At 37.1% G+C, this 21,361-nt stretch overlaps 1 protein-coding gene across 1 annotated transcript in view; it reads left to right on the top strand.

Moving 5' to 3' along the window:
- The window catches only part of LOC311604159 (maternal embryonic leucine zipper kinase-like), a gene marked incomplete at its 3' end in the record, with an annotated part of 113,594 nt that extends 102,187 nt beyond the window's left edge, over positions 1-11,407 (top strand). The window contains exons 12-13 of the mRNA XM_084793670.1: positions 11,004-11,064; positions 11,394-11,407. Coding sequence (XP_084649796.1) covers positions 11,004-11,064; positions 11,394-11,407 — 75 coding nt within the window. The remainder of the gene's footprint in view (positions 1-11,003; positions 11,065-11,393) is intronic.
- Between the last annotated feature and the right edge of the window lie 9,954 nt (positions 11,408-21,361).

A 21,361-nucleotide genomic window follows, 5' to 3' on the forward strand; every position in this document is an offset into this window, starting at 1 on the left:
CAGATTGATTTACAAAGTGGTTGTATATGTTTGCACTCCCACCAGTAAGGGCTGAGTTTCCCATGACTCCCTATTCTCACCAGCACGTGCTCTCACTTGAGTATTTTATCTTAGCTATCCTGATGGGGGGTGGTGCAAGATGGAATCTCAGAGCTGTTTTGATTTGCATTTCCCTTATGACTAAGTACGTTGAGCATTTCTTTAAGTGCCTCTCGGCCATTCCAGATTCCTCTGTTGAGAATTCTGAGTTTAGCTCTGTACACTATTTTGTAAACTGGATTATTTGTTTAGCTGGTGTTTACTTTCTTGAGTTATTTATATATTTTGGGTATTAGACCTCTGTCAGACATGGGATATGTGGAAATCTTTTCCCATTTGTAGAAACTATTTTGTTCTATTGACATTGTCTTTTCTCTTACAGAAGTTTTCAAGTCTCATGACTTGTTAATTGTTGATCATAAAGCTTGATCTCCTGTTGTTCTGCTCAGGAAGTTGCCTCCTGAACTGATGACCTCAAGGCTATTCCCTCTTTGTCTTCTATTAGATTTAGTGTATCTGGTTTTATGATGAAGTCTCTGATCCATTTGTACTTAAATTCTGTGCAGGGTAATAAATATGGATCTATTTGCATTATTCATCATGCAGGCATCTTGTTAGGCCCACAACATTTATTGAAGATGTTTCCTATTTTCCTGTGGATAGTTTTTGGTATTTTGTAAAAAAAAAAAAAAAAAAAAAAAGCAAGTGTCCGTAGCTCTGTATGTTTCTTCCTATTTTGTAATTCAACTTGAAATCAGGGGTGGTGATAACTCCATCTACAGGATTATTTTGTCTTTAGTTTTTCCATATGAAGTTGAAAATTACTCTTTTTTTCATGGACTATAAATAATGGTGTTGGAATTTTGAAGGAAATTTTTATATTTCTTTTGGTAAAATGGCCATGTTTTTCAATGTTAACCCTACCCATGAATGAACACTGAAATATTTTCATCTTTTCAGTTTCTTTCATCGGAGACTTGAAGTTCTTCTCAAACAGGTCTTTCACTGTCTTGGTTAGTTATACCAGTATATTTTGTATCATTTGTTTCTATTGGGAAGAATTTTGTTTCCATATTTTCCTCAGTCCATTTATCAATTACTTAGAGGAGGGCTACAAATTTTTAGAGTTAATTTTTTTTCTCCAGCTATTTTGTTGAAGGGGTTTTTTTCAGCTGTGGGAGTTCTATGGTAGAATTTTCAGGTTAACTTATGGATACTATCCTATCATCATCTGCAAATAGAGATATTTTTGATGTCTTGCTTTCTAATTTGGATCCCCTTGATTTCCTTTAGTTATCTTATTACACTAGATAGGACTTAAAGTATTATGTTGAATAGATATGGGTTTAGTGGTCAGCCTTGTTTTGTCCCTGATTTTAGTGGAATTGCTTTACGTTTCTCTCCATTTAATTTGAAGTTGGTTATCAGCTTGCAGCATATTGCCTAAGGTGTGTTGAATTTTGTCAAAGACTTTCTCAGCATCTAATGAAATAATCATGTGTTTTTGTTTCTTTAAGTTTCTTTGCACAGTGGATTACTTGCTGGATTTTTGTATGTTGAACCATCCCTCTATCCCTGGGAAGAAGCCTACTCGATCATGGTAGATGATATTTTTTTATTCGTTCTTGCATTTAGTTTGTGAGAGTTTTACTCAGTATTATTGCATCAATGTTCATGAGGGATTGGGTCTGAAATTTACTCTCTTTGTTGAATCTTTCTGTGGTTTAGAAATCAGCATAACAGTATTGTATTAAAATAAGTTTCTGAATGTTCCTTCTAGTTTCATTTTATGGAATAGTCTGAGCAGTATGGGCATTACCTTTTTTTTTTGAAAGTAATTCTATGCTAAAACCATCTGTCCATGTTTTTGTTTGTTTTTTGTTTTGTTTTGTTTTGTTTTTGTAGGATTTTAATAACTGGTTCTATTTCTGAAAGAATTTTAGGACTATTTGATTGTTATCCTAATTTTGATTTAACTTTGGTAAGTGGAGTCTAGTTAGAAAATCATCCATTTCATTTAGATATTCCAGTTTTGTAGGGCATAGGCTATTGAAGTAAGACCTAATGATTCTTTGGATTTCCTCAGTGTCTGGTGTTATGTCCCCATTTCCTTTATGATTTTTTTTAAATTTCAATATCACTGATCTGCCTTTCAGTTACTTTGGGTCAGTTCTTGTCTATCTTCTTGATTTTCTTAAATAACCAGCTTTTATTTTTTTATTGATTCTTTGCATTGTTCTTTTTCTTTCTAATTAAATTACATCAATTGATTGTTTCCTACCATCTACTCTTCCTTAGTGTATATAGAGATATGTTTGGCCAGGTGTGGTGGTGCACACCTTTAATCCCAGCCCTAGGGAGGCAAAGGCAGTCAAATCACTGTGAGTTCAAGGACCTCCTGGTCTACAAAGTGAATCCCAGACATCCAGGGCTACAAAAAGAATCCCTGTCTCAGAAAAAATAGAGATATTTTTGGCCAATAATTGTTATTCTGTAATTTTTATATTAGTGGTGGTAGTGTGTATGTGTGTGTGTACATGCACACGTGCATGAGCATGTGTGTCTCTTTGTGCGTTATTACCACTCTTTTTCGTCTAATGTGAAATTATTTATTTCCTGTGTTTGTTTTTCTTGTGTATATTTATGCTCATTGTGATGTAGTTTTCATTCTATTATCCTCCGTAAAGCTGAGTTAGGGAAAATATTTTTTAATTTAGTTTTGTCATAAAATACCCTGGTCCCTCTATGGAGACTAAAAGTTTTGCTGATTATAGAAGTCTGAACTGGCATCTTTTGTCTCTTAGGGTCTAAGATGTCTGTCTAGATCCTTCTGACTTTTAAAGTCTCTGATGAGAAGTCTAATGTAATTTGCACAGTTCTAACTTATATGTCCCTGATATCCACCACTTCTGGTAATCTCTGGCAGCTGTTGCCTCTGCTAATTCAGGTAAAGCTAGGACCTGGAAACTTCATATAACTTTTCTCACAGTTTTCTTTATAATCTATTCATTGTGAAAACTTGATATTTTCCATAAGTATTTCTCAGAGCAGATGTAGTAGCATAGGAGCTGTGTATCCTTAAGGGTTAAAATGCTTCTGAGCACTACCATAATGTTAGGAAGATATGGATCACTTTGAAGTGCACTGTAAACTTCAGGTCCCTTATTTTAAGAATGGAAGCACTGAATGTGTCCCAAAAGTTCATAGGCGTGGCAAGCTTTGAGCTGGATGAATGCACATAACTTGTTTTATCTGTGTTTAGTTCAATGATTTCTCCAGAACAGAATGAGGTTTTTGACGTTTAATGTGTTTCAGTCAAAGTATCTTTCATTTACTCAGAAACACTCATGTCTCTTTTCAATTTCCTTTTTATTTTGAGAGGTTACAAACACTGAGATTCTTTGCAACACTTATAAAAATATGTTTTTAATGTCACAGCTGTACTTCAACCAATAAACCAATATGCCTACATCTCTTTTACTTTCTTCCTTTCCTAAAGAGCACCTTAATGAAAAACCACATGAGAGGTCACACAGTAATGGAAGGGAGAAGAAACTTGGATTCAGAATATGACATTCTCAATTTTTGGAATTTTCCAAAAGGTCTTGGATTAAAGGTGAAAGTAGGAACATTTTCTCCAAATGCTCCCCAGGGTCAACAATTCTCTGTATCTGAGCATATAATACAATGGCCTACAAGGTTTACAAAGGTGAGCTGTGTCTTATTGCACCACTTTGACCCATCATAAAAACAAAATGATTCTCAGGATGTAATGATTTGGTACCAGTCAATATTCAACTATCAGTAAAGAGCTACACATAAATCCAGCCAATATCCCTTGCCAGACAATAGGGCAAGAGGGCATTCTCAGTGCTGATACAAACTTGATGAGATGGGAGTGGTGGGGGAGGCATGTCTCCTCTTCTGAGGAGGGAGAGAGGGAGGATGGGACTGGGAAGTGAGGAGGGATAGGGTTGCCACCAAGATGTGAAGCAAACAAATTAAAAACAAAATGAATAAGATGAGACAAAAATGAAAACAAAACAAAACAAAAACACAGCCAATATAAACTGTTTTTTCATACCATGACTGTGATCAATGAAAGAGTTCACTTTTCAATTTTATTAATTTTGACACATTTGCTTATTTTTTCCTCTTCCTGTACATCTTGTCTGTTTTTTAAAATTCATTTTATTTTATTTTTAACTTTTAAATATACATTTATATTATCACACATATATACAATAAGCTACATACAGCTTGAAGGACCATGAAACAATTAGGGATTATATAAATGTTAAGTTCATAGTATTTTGCCTATTTGTATTTGGCAAAAATGTAGAAAACATTTTTCCTATTTTAGTGAGTCTAAAACTCTGAATGTAAATCAATATCTATCACATCTCATCTCTAGCAACCAAAAAATTTATGTCTAGACCTAAAAACATGTTAACCTCTAAACAACAAAGCTTTATTGTAAAACTAAACCATCTGGTCTTCAATCGCATCAGAGACTTGAGAAGGAATAAAATTAACTATCTGAGTAAACAGGAAGTGAAAGTTAGCAGCTTCCAAAATGAGGAAATGACAGTTCACTGCCTAGTCAGTCACCCAAAACTCTATAACACTGGAGCATCATCTTCAGCCTTCTTGCCCATTATATCTGACAGACATATTTATGAAGCAGGAACTATTGAGGACTTGCTTACCTTGTCTTGGCAGAGTTTGTCTATCGACTCTGCCTGCAACCAAGGTTGCCCACTTTTAGGAAGAATTCTGTCTGTGGCAGAAATGCAGCCATTTTGTCCAATGGCTTGTTTGTCACATTTAAAGCCATCTCCATAAGGAGGTACTTTGATGCTCATCATCTTCTCTGAGGTAGGCTGGGTGTTTCCAGGCAGTAATCTGTCTTATTGACAAAGTATCCTTAAAATCATAAAATACCTTTAAATGTCATATTTTGTAGATATCTGAGGTTTTTGAAGACCTTTTATTTTATCTTATGTTTCTATACAATCCTATCTATCTGTTAAACCTACGTTTATATTCTTGTGATGAAAATAGACTAGTAATTGACATGGCCATGAGTTGATCAAGTTACAATAAACTTGTATTACTTAATTATCCTAAATAGCCTGCAAAAGCAGCTTCAAAGAACTGGAATTAAACTCTGTATTATAATTGAGTTGTATGGGTACACTACCTCCTATTAGAATAGCAATATATTTAACGTGTGTCAAGAATAATCTTGAATTTTAATTCTATACCAATGTATTTAAACAAATTATTTTGCATCAATATACAAAATTCTATACCAATGAATTAAAAATAACCTTGTTTGTGAGTAACAGTTAAGGCCTTAAGTTGAGGAGTAGATTCAATAATCTACTTTTTGTCCTGTCATCCCTATATATTTCTTTTTTAATTAATTTATTTTATGTATACAAGTATATTGTCTTCACGCACACCAGAGAGGGCATCAGATCCTATTACATATGGTTGGGAGGCACTATATGGGTGCTGGGAATTGAACTCAGGACCTCTGAAAGAGCAGCCAGTGCTCTTACCCACTGAGCCATCTCTCCAGCCCTCATCCCTATATAGTTCTATATTCCCCCTTCTTTCTTTTCTACCCATATCTCCATACTTAATAAAGAAAGATAAAGGAAAAAAGGAAAAATTCCCTGAGTGAGTCCAACCTCATTTTCTCTCTGAATATGCCCAGTAGTAACTTATAGCCAACTCCCAATGAACATAAAATCTATAGCCCAAGGAATTATAACCAAAAATGCTACCCGACCCCCCTTAAGGTAAATGGGGCATCATTCTCTTTTTAAGGTTTCTTCTGCCTGATTTTGGATGACTAGTACCTCGTTAGGGGCTAAAATACAGTTAGAGAAAATGTGGTCCAGTTTCTATGTGTGGAAAAACTCCAGGCTTAATAGAAGTCCTGTGTGAGACAGTCTGAAACACTGGACCAATTGGCATCAGAATCTTTCTTCAAAGCTATTCTGGGAGCTGTCCTGTTCTGATTAGGGACAGCAAAGTGAAAGATGCAGGATGTCAGCATCCAGCATGCTGAGAGGAATGGATCCTGTCAGAAATGATCTAGCATCAGTGTCCAGTTCTTTTGTCCAGTTCTGAAAACATATAATTTCTCACAAGCATTATACAGTCCTAACATTATTTTTAAAAAGTATGAGGTATGCAGGATGTACAGAACAATTAAGACTGGTTCTCTGCTCTTCATATGAGCAGAAGTAATACACCTGTTAATTTTCATTCATATCATGCAAAGAATGGCATCTAAAAATAAGTTACAGGGATTCTGTAACCAAGAAGAAGCATTGTCTATGCATAGACATTCATGACTCAGCCAGTCTCAGAGTTATTGCCATGTAGTGGGATTAGCAATGTAAGTTACGTGCTTGTTTCTGCAGCAGTTTGAGTTCATGTAAATATAGACTGATAAGTTAGGAGTCTCTCTTTCATCGATGTCTGTTTTGTTTTGACTTTCTTCTTTTAAATGTATACTTTATTTATTATAACTTATTCACATTACATCCCGATTGCCATCCCCTACCACCTCTGACAGAGGGGGCTCTCCCACCCTGACGGTCTGGCAATGGTCTACTACTAGGTCTCATCTGTATAGCCTGTATCCTCCTTCTCTGTTTGCCTGCTAGGCTGCCTTGTCTAGAGGCAGGGACCAAATAGTGGGCTCCAGAGTGCATTTCAGAAGTTCAGCAGTCCCCCTTTCCCCAGGGAGAATTGGAATTCTATCAGTTACATCTGAGCAGAGGGACTTGTTTCTCTGTATGCACTGTCGTTGTTGGATGCATAAGTTCACACAATTCTCTCCTACTCCGTTGTCAAGGTCTGAAGGCTCTGATGGTGTCCCTGTTGGGCTCCTGCTTCCTCCATCCCTCAACTCTGGCATACCAGTTGAAGTTCTTCTCCCATAGTCTTGCTGAAAGTCCCCGCATCTGTCTCTGTACGCCCTGAGTGTAATCTCTGACAGGAGGTCTATGTTGGGCTAATATCCACTTCTAATTGAGTATATACCATGTGTATCTTTCTAGGTCCAGGTTACCTCCTCACTCAGGATGATCTTTTCTAGTTCCATCCATTTGCCTGCACATTTCAAGATTTCCTTGTTTTTTGATAGCTGAGTATTACTCCATTGTGTAAATGTGCCAGAGTATCTTTACCGTTCTTTGGTTGAGGGACATTTATGTTGTTTCCAGATTCTGACTGTGACGAATAAGACCTGCTATGAACATAGTTGAGCAAATGTCCTAGTTATATGGTGGGGCATCTTTGGAGTATATTTCTAGGCCTGGAATAGCACGTTCTTTATGTAGAACTATTCCCAATTACCTAAGAAAGTGCCAGATTGATTTCCAAAGTTGGTGTACAAGTCTGCACTCCCACCACCAATGGAGGAGTGTTCTCCTTTCTCCTCGTCCTTGCCAGCATGTGCTGTCACTTGAGTTTTGATCTTATGCATTCTGATAGGTGTAAGACAGAATTTCAGATTAATTATGATTTTCATTTCGCTGATGACTAGGAAAGTTGAGCATTTCTTCAAGTGATTCCCAGCCATTTAATATTCCTCTGTTGAGAATTCTCTGTACCCCATTTTTAATTGGGTTATTTGATTTGGTGAAGTTTAATTTCTTCAGTTCTTTATATATTTTGGATATTGTCCCTTTGCCAGATGTAGGGTTGGTGAAGAACTTTTACCAGTCAGTAGGCTGTCATTTTGTTCTGTTGACACTGTTTTTTGCCTTACAGAATCATTTCACTTTAATGAGGTTATTTATTGTTGATCTTAGAACCTGAGCTGTTGATGTTCTGTTCAGAAGTTGTCTCCTGTGACAATGAGTTCAAGGCTCTTCCCAACTATTTCTTCTAACAGATTTAGTGTGTTTGGTTTTGCGTTTGTAGCTCAAAAGGTGGCAAAATTAGTAATAATAAAATCCCTTATCTTCAACTGTATGGGTAAGCACACCTGATCTTGATTCAATTTTCGTAGTTGGATCTATCAAAAAATTCTCCATTTCATTTAGATTTTCCAATTTTATGGCATATAGGCCTTTGAAGTAAGACCTAATGATTCTTTTGATTTCCTCAGTGTCTGTCATTATATCTCCCTTTTCATTTCTGATTTTGTTGATTTGAATATTCTCCCTATGCCTTTTAGTTAACTTGGCTAATGATTTGTCTATCTTGTTAATACCAAGAACCCACCCTTGGTTTAATTGATTCTCTGAAATGAACTCTTTGTTACTAATCTATTGTTTTCAGCCCTGAGTTTGATTATTTCCAGCCATCTACTGCTCTTTGATGCAACTGCTTCTTTTTGTTCTAGAGATGTCATGAGTTCTGTTAAGCTGCTAGTATGGGACCTCTCCAATTTTTTTATAAATGAAATTAGTGCTATGAACTTTCCTCATAGCACAGCTTTCATTGTGTCCCTTTTGTTTGGGTAGGTTTTGCTTTCATTCTCATTGGATTCTAGGATGTTTTTAATTTCTTTTTTTTTATTTTGGCCCTTGCTCAGAGGTCGCTGAGTAGGGAGTTGTTCAGTTTCTATGAGCTTTTAGACTTCCTGTTATTTCTGTTGTTGTTGAGTCCCAGCTTTAATCCATGGTGGTCTGATAAAATGCAAGGGATTATTTCAATCTTCTTGTATCTTTTGAGTTTTCCTTTCTCACCAAATATATGATCAATTTTGCAGAAAGTTCCATGAGGTTCTGAGAAGGTATATTGTTTTTTGTTTGGGTGGAATGTTCTGTAGATGTCAGTTAATTCCATTTGATTCATGATGTCAATTAGTTTCATTATTTCTCCATTTAGTTTCTGTCTTGAAGAACTGTATATTAAGGAGAGTGGGGAATTGGAGTCTCCCACTATTAATATGTGGGGTTTGATATTTGACTTAAGCTGTAGTAATATCTCTTTTATGAATGTGGGTGCTCCTGTATTTGGAGTATAGATGTTGAAAATTAAGATGTCTTCTTAGTGTATTTTTCCTCTGATGAGCATGAAGTGTCCTTCCCCATTTGTTTTGATTAGTTTTGGTTAAAAGTCTGTTTTACTACATACTAGAACAACTACTCCAGCTTGTTTCTTGGCTGTGTTTGCTTGGAATACCATTTTCCAGCCTTTACTCTATAGTAATGTTTATCTTTATTGCTGAAGTTTATTTCTTGTATGCAGCAGAATGGTGGGTCCTGTTTTTGCATCCACTCTCTTAGCCTGTTTCTATTTATTGGGGAGTTGAGGCCAGTGATTTTGAGAGATATTAATGACCAGTGGTTGTTGCTTCCTATTTTTTTAATGTTTGTAATAGTAATGTATGTGTGTGCTTCCTTTATTCTGGTTTTGTGGATATGAGGTTATTTATTTCCTTTGTTTTCCTGGGTAAAGTTACTCTCCTTTGGTTGAAGTGTTCCTTCTAGTATCTTCTGTAGGGCTGGATTTGTGGCGAGGTACTGTTTAAACTTGTTTTTTTTCATGGAATATCTTGTTTCCTCCATCTATGGTGATTGAACGTTTTTCTGTGTATAGTAGTCTAGGTTGGCCTCTGTAGTCTCTTAGTGTCTGTATGACATCTGTCCAGGCTCTTCTGGATTTCATGGCCTCTGTTGAGGTTATCTTTCTGCCTGCTTGCCAGCATCCAGACCTTCCTAGGGCAGAAACAGTGAACAAGCTGAAAAGAAGTCTAGAGGTTGGGACTTGGGGAAGAGAACAAAGTCCCATTGTCCTCCACCCGAGAGAAGCCTGCTGGGCACATATCTCTGCCCAAATATCTTTCTTCCTGCTCCTCAGCACCCAGACCTTCCTGAGTAAGAAACATCAAGCAGAGACTGGGCACAGAGGAGGTAACCTGGGTGCATTGTCTGTACCTACCCCCTAAAATCACAGATCATCAGAGACCACCAAACCTGTTAACACGAGACATCACAATGCGCAGAATTCAGTCAAAGAACAGTGGCCTGGTGGCCTCTTCTGGGTAGAGGCAATGAGATTTTGGTCCTTCACCTTATTCCCCTTCTCTGGGCTTGCTCTCTGCTTGCTAGCTGTTTGACACACTTCTTATGAATATAGTGTCTGTTAAATTTCTGACACTGCCTCAAAACAGTGATAAAAGTTCTATTTTGTATCATAGCCTAAGAAATTTCAATGAGAAGTAAGAGGATATTTTTGCTTTGTCAGTCTCTGAAAAGGTAGAATAGCATGGCAGAGGTGTGTGTGTGTGTTTGTGTGTGTGTGTGTGTGTGTGTGTGTGTGTGTGTGTGTGTGTGTGTACTATACTTGCTTAGATATTTCAGATAAACAGTCAGCACAAGCAAGTGTTGTGAAGACATTTTCGTTTGGAATGATGACACTGTGAGCATGCAGTACATCTTAGTGGGACAAGAACGATTTAAGAACTAGAGGAGATGATGGCATCGTGCTCATATACCAGCAGCAGGAATCAAGAATCTGAATTTTCACCTTCTGTCTCCTTTTCCTTCTGTCTGTAACAGTACCCAATAAAATACTCACTCCCAATTTGCATCGATTCTTTCCGTGTCAGGTAAATATCTCTATAAAACTCCTCATAGGAATGTCTGAAGAGTTGTTTCCATGATGTAGCCAAACATTCAAAACCACATTAGATATAAAAGCTCCCCCTAGCGGCCAGTGAGTATAGAGATGGGTGGAATCTGATAGCACACCATGGCCTTCTAGAACATTACCTTCTAGAACAACACCTTGCTGGTATTAGACAAAAATTTAAATATGTGCACTATGTAGCTCAAAAGGTGGCAAAATCAGTAATACTAAAATCCCTTATCTTCAACTGTATGGGTAAGCATTTGCAAATTAAGTGCTCAATTATACTCAGAAATATTATACTTGAATTTTTCACAAAAGTTTGATATATTGCTAATAACTTTCCCTTCTTTCAGATTCTTCGGTCTGTGTGTAGTGAGATCTGTAGGCCTGGATTCAGAAAAGCTGCCCAGGAAGGTAAGGCTGTCTGCAGCTTTGATTGTATTCCTTGTGCAGACAATGAGATTTCCAATGAGACAGGTAATAGGCTTTCAGAGAACTTTCTGACCTGTTCATAGGAGTCAGCAATACTTAAGAAAATGGAAAATGACTGGAGAGAAATAAGAGATAAATTTTGTATCTGGTTTTGAGATTTAAGCATTGCTGTTAATTTTATCACCCCTTTAAAGGACACAATCTAGATAATGAAATCATCCTAGACATTTATGGTTGTTCCACTGCAGAAATTAATTTCTGAAGAAAGCCTCTTTTCCCACAAGTTAACAGTCTTTTTCATTTCACCATAGATGCAGTGTTTTGAGCAACATTTCTTTATTCTCTCAAACCATACTCAGTCACACATAGGATTTACTTAAAGCTTGGTGTTTTTTCACAGCCTTTTAATGGTTGTTCACAGTACAAGTTGATTTTTTTCAGAGCAAGTGATTAGTGAGTTGGGTTTGAGTTTTACAGTACATATAATCTATCTATATCATAACTAAGTTTCTTTTATTTTACCTAAAAGAGATTGTTTAATATAATTTGTTTTTGCATTCTTTGTCTCCCTTTTATTAAGCATGAGTCTTTTCTCACACAGTATAATCTGAATATATTTCCCCTTCCCTCCACCTTTCCCAGTTCCTCTCCAACTCTTTTTTTTTTTTTTTTTTTTTTTTGGGATGGTGATCTCTGTTTTTCCCTCTTTTTTTCTTCCTTTTTTTGGATTTTTTTATTATTATTATTTTTATTAATTTTTTCTTGTTACATCTCAATGGTTATCCCATCCCTTGTCTCCTCCCATTCTTCCCTCCCTCCCATTTTCCCTTTATTCCCCTCCCCTATGACTGTTCCTGAGGGGGACTTCCTCCCCCTGTATATGCTCATAGGGTATCAGGACTCTTCTTGGTAACCTGCTGTACTTCCTCTGAGTGCCACCAGGTCTCCCCCTCCAGGGGACATGGTCAGATGTGAGGCACCAGAGTATGTGAGAAAGTCATATCCCACTCTCCACTTACCAGGAAACTGGGACAGAGGGGAGGACATCCTATTGGGACTCTAGATGAGAGAAGCATGGGAGAATAGCCAAGTAGAAGGATCCAGAGAATCCTTCAAGTAGAACATTATGATAGGCAGATTTGGGCACAGGGGTCCTGCTCAAACTAAGGCACCAGCAAAAGACAATACAGGCGGTAAACATTAAACCCCTACCCAGATCTAGCCAATGGTCCTCTCCAACTCTTCTCTCATGCTGTTCTACTTCTTATTTGGCTCTTATTAGAAAAGAACAGGCTTCTTAGAGATAACACCAACACATAACAAAATAAAACAAACACCATTGTATTGAAGCTGTGGAAGACAAGACAACAGAAAAAATATTAGCCCCAGGAGAGTGCACAATAATTAGAAACCTACTTGCTTACACATTCGGGAATCCCATAAAAGTATTAAACTGGAAGCTGTAGTATATAAGCAGATCATCCAGTGCCAACCTGTGTAGGCCCTGTGAGTCCTTCTCTGTGCATTCATATAAATATTGTTTAGTTGGTACAGAAAGCCTTGTTATTCTGGCATCCTCTGTCCCATCTGTCTCTACTTCTGACTTATCTTCTATGAGGTACTGTGCGCTCAGAGAGGAGGGAATAGTTGAAGGCATCTCAGAGATGTGTGTGTCAAGGTCTCTGTGTCTGAGTCTGTCTGTCTGTCTGTCTGTCTGTCTGTCTGTCTGTCTGTCTGTCTCTCTCTCTCTCTCTCTCTCTCTCTCTCTCTCTCTCTCATTCTCTCTGTATAATGTCTGGGTATAGGTCTCTCTCTTTGTTCCTTTTGCTGCAAGAGGAAATTAGAAAGACTCTCTGCTGGTGTCTGAGGAAGGCACTGATCTATGACTATTGACAAAATGCAATTAGGCGTCATAATTTGAGACCAGTGGTATTGGTTTTACCCATGGTCTCTTGGTTATCTAATTTCTGGACGTTGCTTGCTCAGGTAGCCATCAGGAATAGGTTCCATCTCATTTAATGGGTCTTGACCAAATAAGACATTAGATGGTTACTCTAGCAAGGTTTGTGCCACAATTATTCTAGCATCTTTGGTGGGCTGGACTAAATGTAGATTTTTTAAAAACTTGGTGGTTGGATTCATCTTTTCACTTGTCTTTTGTCAGTATAAAGGGAGACTTTCCGTGTCATAGACAGTGTAATATGGAGTTAAAGGTTACATTTAGCACCATTTTGACTTCTCTGTGTTCAATGAGTTTTTGTGTTCTGTTGTCTTCAGAAGTGGGACTTTACTGTCAGTTTTTGCCGAGCAACCTATGGTTTTGGGAATAGTTTGGATTATTTGGGGATTTACCCTTTTATCCAACAACTCAAATTCATTTAACCTAGACCTACAGGACTAGAAACTTTGTTAAAAAGAGATAACCATTTGGGTTTCCATCTTCCTCTATATTTGGAGATTTCATTAGTATCACCTTCATATATTATAGAAAGTTTCCACAGTGCTAGGTTTTCATATTGCCATCTAAATGCCATTTGTTTCTAACTGTGCTTCTCCTTTTATTTCTAACTGTGCTTCTCCTTATTCCTTCATTCAATTCTTTCTCATTTCTCTTTTCATAGGTGTTTTTCCTATATCCACCCCACCAGCTCACATCCACCCATAAAAACTCTTCTATTTCCCCATTTCATCAAGATCTATGTAACCCCCCCTAGTTCCTTTATCTAACTGTTCTGTGTCTCTAGAGCTTAGATTTGTTTTCAATTGTATAACACCTAATATCCACAAATAAGTGTATACATGCCATGTTTATCTTTCTGGATCTGACTTACCTCACTCAGGGTGAACTTTTCATTTCCATCCATTTGTTCAAACAACTTACGATGTAATTTCCAGGGGCCTCCCACTGCTGTTTGATGGCAGAGTTCCATCCCCAGAGAAGGGAAGAAAGAGTGGGGCATAGTAGTCAGGGGAATACTGCATCTCAGACTAGTAGCAATCAGATAACTTTTTATTTATTCTGGGTTCACAGAACAAAGTCGGAGTAATGATTATCCAATAATTACAGATTATGTTTGATTTTTCATTATATGTTCAGGATAACAACTTCAGTCACAATTAGAGAATTGAAATACAACAGACTTTACTTTATTACAATACTTATCACAGCATTTCTTTCTTTCTTTCTTTCTTTCTTTCTTTCTTTCTTTCTTTCTTTCTTTCTTTTTTGTTTGTTTCTCTGTGTAATTGTCATTGTTGTAGACCAGGCTGGCCTAGAACTCATAGCAATGCACTTGTCTCTTCCTCCCTGAGTGCTGAAATTAAAGATGTGCCACAACATACTCACCTTATAACTCCAATTTAAAGAATCTAAAGAATGTCTTCTCAAAAGCAAACATATTTATTATACAACAGCCTGCTTTTATTTTCACAGTGTTTGCAGTTTTAAAGTTCTCCAGATAAACAGAAAGTATCTGAAAATGTCTTTTTATGAACATCAAATATGCATATGTAATTCCGTTTAATATATTGTTTTATCATTTACTCTATAAAGTGGTAAAAGGTAATTTTACTTAACTTATCTTATTTACTGAGTTCTATCCCTCCAGAGGATGTATGTTGAATTATCCCCTGTCTTTAAACTACATTTTCAAGGGGCTCTAAGAATATTGTAAAAGGAAGTCTTGAATCAGTAACCAGTTCTCTTGGCCAATCAGAGATTGTAAATTTTTCTTGTTACTCTGTGCCAAGTATACTGTTTGTGTTTGCTTAGAGATGGCTGTCATCAATTGTTTTCTCATGCTACCCCCAATGCCTCTGGATTTGAGATGTTTATATGTCTAGAAGCTGATTTCTGGATATTTTTCTTTGCAGTGTGGGTGTTTTTCCTTGGTTTCTTTTTCTTTTTTGATTTTTTTGGAGTGTGATGGCTGTGTGTATTCTGTTTTACTTGCTGCTCTGCTGATGTGTTCACAAGGAATGTCTGCTGCTGTTGGAGGTTCATACACTGGAATTAATTTCAAGAAGAAAAGTTGAAGACAATGGTCTTTGTGATATGTTGTGGATGGGATCACAGAGGAAACAGAAACAAAACATTTTATCCAATAGAGCTGGAATTGAAACTGAGGAGATGGGATCTCAGGAGCAGTAGGACTGCTATGGGTTCTACTTTAGTTTGCTTGGTGCCCTGAGAAGAGCATCACTTGAGTCAGCAGTTGGTTCCTGCTGGAGTTTGGATCTGAGACAAAGCAACAGGTGGGGGCAGGAGGGTTAGAGGGAGACGATCTGTGAAATCCACAAGAGCAAGGAAGGCTGCCAAGCCCATTCTGCTGCAGAGCTGGGAAAGAAATAGAAGGGTTCAGTCTAGAGAAACAGTGAGAGGGAGAGAAGGTCTTTGGGCAGCCTACCTGGTTTTCTGGCAGGCATGGTCTGTGGTTTACCAGGGTTTGCCTTCTGGAGTAGGAAGCTGGGCTACGGTGAAGAGTAGATGTAAGTAAAGTAGGAGAGAAGGATCTTTGGGATCCACAGAAGATGTTGGCAGGGTGGAAGAGGGGCTGCAGCTGGTGTTCTGTTGCAGTACTAAGGACCAGACTGGGGGATTGGGTCTGAGAGACAGAGATGTACACAGAGAGAGCAGGTCTGCAATCAATCTGCATGGTTTTCTGTCAGGCATGTCCTCCACCTGGTTCATTTTTTGTCAAGTTCACTCTTCTAAAATTCCCCATATGCATTCAATATATCCCATGTGTGCTGACCCTACCAACACTTGCCAACTCATCTCATCCTTAAACATCTCTTTACCAGTTACATGTTTTTAAAAATCATGCTCATCTTCACTTCTTTAGCAATATTTTGTTTTAACTATATTGCCTAGAGAAAGAGAACTGCAATCATCAATACAAACTCCTACTCTGTTTTCTGTTAGCGACTATATTTTGAAACCATATGATCAAATTTGGGTGAGCATATACTTGATAAAATTAAAAATTAACAATATCACTAATTCAATATTGTGGAATAAGCACACCTATTTTTAAAGAGAGGAGTTATGCCTAAGTAAATAAGGTAATGAAACATATATCATATATTTTACTTAAGTCAGACATGGAATTCTGTACTTGAATCACACACTGTACAATAGAAAATCCACAACAAAACACTAATATTATAAGCAAAGGAGTAACTTATAAGTGTTGAGAAATAAGTTCAGAAACTATCTTGTGGAAAAATTAATTAGAGTGCCATGATCACTAATGGAAAAAAACCAGGATATCAAAAAAAAAAGAGATTTGATTCTTTTGAAAATAAACATGATAAATGTTTAGCTCAAAATACAGAACAGAGAAAATATATTAGTGAGGGAATAGTTTTCAAAGTAAACAAAGGTTTAATGTAATAGAAACTTGGCACTATAAACTGGGGTGTATATGTTCTTAAATCAAGATAAAACGTTCCAAAATTTAGGAGCAGAATATTCAAATCTTCCCATTTTGAATATCTAGAAATATTTCAAAAGCTCTCCCCCTTATGTTAAAAATTAATGCTATAGCTAAATGTAACAACATATTACTAGCGGGGGATGAAAGCTCCATTTCTTTCCAGTCACTCCCTCTCATCTCCACTCCCACCCATCCTTCAGTCTGCCCTTTCTCTTCAGAAAAAAGGAGGCCTTCCATAGATATCAACTTGACTTGCCTTATCTAGCTGTAGGATGAGGCATATCTTCTATTGTGGATAGACAACATACCCCAGTTTGAGAAAAGGGATCCAAAAGCAGGCAATGTAGTCAGAGTCATCCCCTGATCCCCCTCTAGGAGTCCTATGTAAAGACCGTGCTGCACACCTCTTACATATGTGCAGAGGCCTAGGTCCATCCCATACATTCTTTCCATTTGACATTTCATTCTTTGTGGGTCCCTATGCGCCCAGGTTAGTTGATTCTATAGGGTTTCTTTGTAGTCTGCTTTACCTTTTTGGCTCCTAAAATCTTTCCCACCCTCTTCTCACAGGATTATCCAAGCCCCACCTAAGGTTGATCCTAGTGCCTGAACTGTTACTGTGCTGTTCAGCAAGTTGTCTGTTGTGCCTATGCACTCAAGGCTATTTCGCATTTTTTCTTCTATAAGATTTGTTTTATCCAGTTTTATGTTCAGGTCCTTGATCCACTTCAACTTGAGTTTCAAGTAGTATGTCAGATATGGCTCTATTAGCATTTGCCTACATGCAAGCACCCAGTTAGACAACCAACGTTTGTTGAAGATGCTTATTTTTCATTGTATAGTTTTGGCATTTTTTGTAAAAAAAAAAATCAATTTCCATAGGTGTGGCATTAATCCTGGGTCTTTGATTTGAGTCCATTGATCAACCTCTCTACTTTTATGCCAATACCATCTGGGTTTCATTACTATTTCTCTGTAGTACAGCTTGAAATGAGAGAGCAGTTCTTTTATTATACAGAATTTTTTGGCTATTCTGGGTCCTTGTTTTTCTATATAGAGTTGAATATTGTTCTTTCAAGGTCTGTAAAGAATTGTGTTGAAGGTTTGATGGGAATTAGGCTGAATTAGTAGATTTCTTTTGGTTAGATGACCATTTTTAACTATGTTTTCCTACCAACCCATGAGCATGGGAAGTATTCCTATCTTCTGATTATCTTCATCAATTTAATTCTTCAAAGACTTGAAATTCTTGTCATAGAGGCCTTTCAATTCCTTGGTTGTAGCTATCCCAAGATAGCTGACATTATTTGAAGCTATTATGAAGGGTGTTGTTTCCCTAATTTCTTTTTCAGTCTGTTTATCATTTGTATATAAAAGGGCCATTACTTTTTTTAAGTTAATTTTGTATTGAGCCACTTAGTTTAAAGTGTTTATCAAATGTTGGAGTTTTATAGTAGAATTTTGGGGTCACTTATTTATACTATCAACTCACCTGAAAATATCAATACTTTGATTTCTTTCTTTCCAATTTGTATCCTCTTGATCTACTTTAGTATTTTTCCTATAGATCTAATTTAGATCTTATTAGATCTAATTTATTACTTATTGCTCATCTAAGTACTATATTGAATGGATATAGAGGCTTTCTCTCATTTCTGTTGCTGAAGTCCAGCTTTAATTCGTGGTTGACTGATAAGATAAAAGGAGTTATGTGACTGTTCTTTTATCTGTAGAGACTTGCTTTGTGACCAAGTATATGGTCAATATTGGAGATGTTTCCTTGACAAGCTGAGAAGGTTAATTCTTTGGTTGTTGGGTAAAATGTTCTGTAGATATATGTTAAATCCATTTGATTAATAATATCTATGAGTTTCATTATTTCTCTGTTTAGATTCTGTTGGGATGACCTGCCCATTGGTAACACCAGGGATGTTGAACTTTCCCACTATTAATGTGTGGGTTTCAATATGTGATTTAAATTATATATATATATATATATATATATATATATATATATATATATATATATATATATATATATATACATATACATATATATATTCAGAATTTTGATATTATTTTGGTGGATTTTTCCTTTGATGTGTACAAAGTATCCTTCCCCATCACTTTGATTAATTTTTGTTAGAAGTCTATTTTATTAGATATTAGAATGGATATTCCAGCTTGCTTTTGGGATCTGTTTCTTTGGAAAATCTTTTTGTAACTTTTTCCCTGAGAAAACATATGTCTTTGGTGCTAAAATGTATTTCATGTATGCAGCAGAATGATGGATCCTGTTTTCCCAACATTCCTGTTAGCCTGTGTTTTTTTATTAGGGGATTGAGTCCTTTGATGTTGAGATATATTAATGACCAATGATTTTTAACTCCTGTTATTTTGTTGCTTTTGTTTGGGGTATGTGTGTGTATTCTTTCCTTTGGTTTTGTTGGAATGAAGTTTTTTATTTCCCTTGTTTTCTTGGGTGTAGTTAATCTTGAGTTGAAGTTTTTCCTCTAGCATGTTCTGTAGGGATGGATTTGTGGACACATACTGCTTTTTTTCTTGGAAAATTTTGTTTTCTCTGTCTATGTTCCTTGACATTTTTGATAGGTTCTATGTCCTCTTAGAGAAAGCAAGGAATCCCTCCAGGCACTTCTGGATTTTAGAATCTCTGTTGAGAAATACAGTATAATTCTGATAGATCTGGTCATTTTCCTTGCAGCTTTTAATATTTTTCTTTATTCTGTACATTTAGATTTTAGATTATTATGTGGTGTGCATATTTCCTTTCTGGTCCAATACATTTGGAGATCTGTAAGCTTATTTTATGTTTATAACCATTTCTTTCTCTAGGTTAGGGAAATTTTCTTTTATGATTTTGTTTAAAAATATTTCTGGATCTTTGGACCTCTGGGGTTCCTAATATCAGTGTATACTTGGTTCTGTGAGACCTCCAAGAAACCGATGGAACATAGATTTCAGGGAGTGTGGGTGTGGTTTAAGGCTATTAGGTCTCTTTTAAGTGGATATGGCAGGCAAATGCTTAGGGTTGGGTTTTAACAGTTGTCAGTAGTTTTAACAAGACAGCAGTAGAGTTGTGGGGCAGAAATTGGAGGACAAAGTTTGGGGTACAATTTACCACTCTTTGGTGTGATTTCAGTCAAGTTTGTGGTCAGGGGATTGGAAAGGGAAACACTTATCTCACATCCTTGTTTCCCAAAGGACTCTGAAAAAGCAAGAAAGGTTGAGGAGTGAGATATGGTGCACAGGGTATGTTGTGTAGTTTGTCCTAATTCTGTAGTCTTATGACTTATAAGTTAGATGGAACAAGGTCACAAATTCAGAGAAATAATGCAAAGACTGAGGAAAGCACTGGGCATCTTGGATCTTGGCATCACAGGCAAAGAATACTGTGAAGATGTGAGTGATTCAGGGAATACTTAAGTATTTGTTTCTGAAACAATAAAGGAAGGTGATTTAGAAAGCATTTCAATGGGCTGAGGCTGACTAACAGCTTGAGGGGGGAAAGAAAAACATGGGGATTGATTTACGTCACTCATTTCTCAACAGATATGGATCAGTGTATGAGATGTCCAGAAAGTCACTATGCAAACTTTGAGAAGAACCACTGCCTCCAGAAATCTGTGAGCTTTTTGGCCTTTGATGACCCGTTAGGTATGGCTCTCACCACCACAGCACTGTGTTTCTCTGTTCTCACGGTTGTGGTCCTTGCAGTCTTTGTAAAGCACAGAGACACACCCATTGTCAAGGCCAATAATCAGGCTCTCAGCTACACCCTGTTATTGCCACTCATCGTCTGTTTCCTCAGTGCCTTGCTCTTCATTGGAAAGCCCAACACAGCCACTTGCATTTTCATCAGTCTGCGTTTGGAATTTTGTTCACTGTGGCTCTCTCCACAGTGTTGGCCAAAGCTATTACAGTATTTATTGCATTCAAGGTCACTGTTCCAACTAGATTGGTGAGGTGGCTAATGGTATCAAGGGCCCCTAATTTCATCATCCCCATCTGCACACTAATCCAACTGGTTTTCTGTGCCATCTGGCTATTTACAAATCCACCCTTCATTGGTCAAGATGCTCATGCTGAACATGGTCACATCATCATTGTGTGCAACAAAGGTTCAGCAGTCACCTTCCACTCTGTCCTGGGGTACCTCTGCTTCTTGGCACTTGGGAGCTACACTATCGCCTTCCTCTCCAGGAATCTACCTGATACATTCAATGAAGCCGAGTTTCTGTCATTCAGTATGCAGGTGTTCTTCTGTGTCTGGGTCACTTTCCTCCCTGTCTACCATAGCACGAAGGGAAGGGTCATGGTGGCTATGGAAGTTTTCTCTATCTTGGCTTCCAGTTCAGCACTCCTTGGCTTGATCTTTGCCCCTAAATGCTACATCATTTTGATAAGGACAGATAAAAACTCTTGTCTTGATATCAGGCACAAAACCCATTCAAGGAGGAAAAATCACTTAAATTTTAGTTAATAAAAAATACCACAACAAAACTCCAGATACACTAAATCTGTTAGAATAGAAAGTGGGGGAAAATCTCAAAATCATTGGCACAAGAGACAATTTCCTGAACAGAACACCAACAGCTCAGGCTCTAAGATCAACTATTAATAAATTGAACCTCTTAAAATTGAAATGTTTCTATAAGGTAAAGGACACTATCAAATGAATAAGATGACAGTCCAATGATTGGGAAAGATCTTTAACAATCTTATATCTGGCAAATGGCTGACACACAAAATATATAAAGAACTCAATAAATTAAGCACCAACAAATAAAATAACCTGATTAAAAAATGGGGCACAGAATTCT

Source organism: Acomys minous (genome assembly GCF_964271855.1).
Source record: "Acomys minous genome assembly, chromosome: 8".
NCBI classification, from domain to species: domain Eukaryota; kingdom Metazoa; phylum Chordata; class Mammalia; order Rodentia; family Muridae; genus Acomys; species Acomys minous.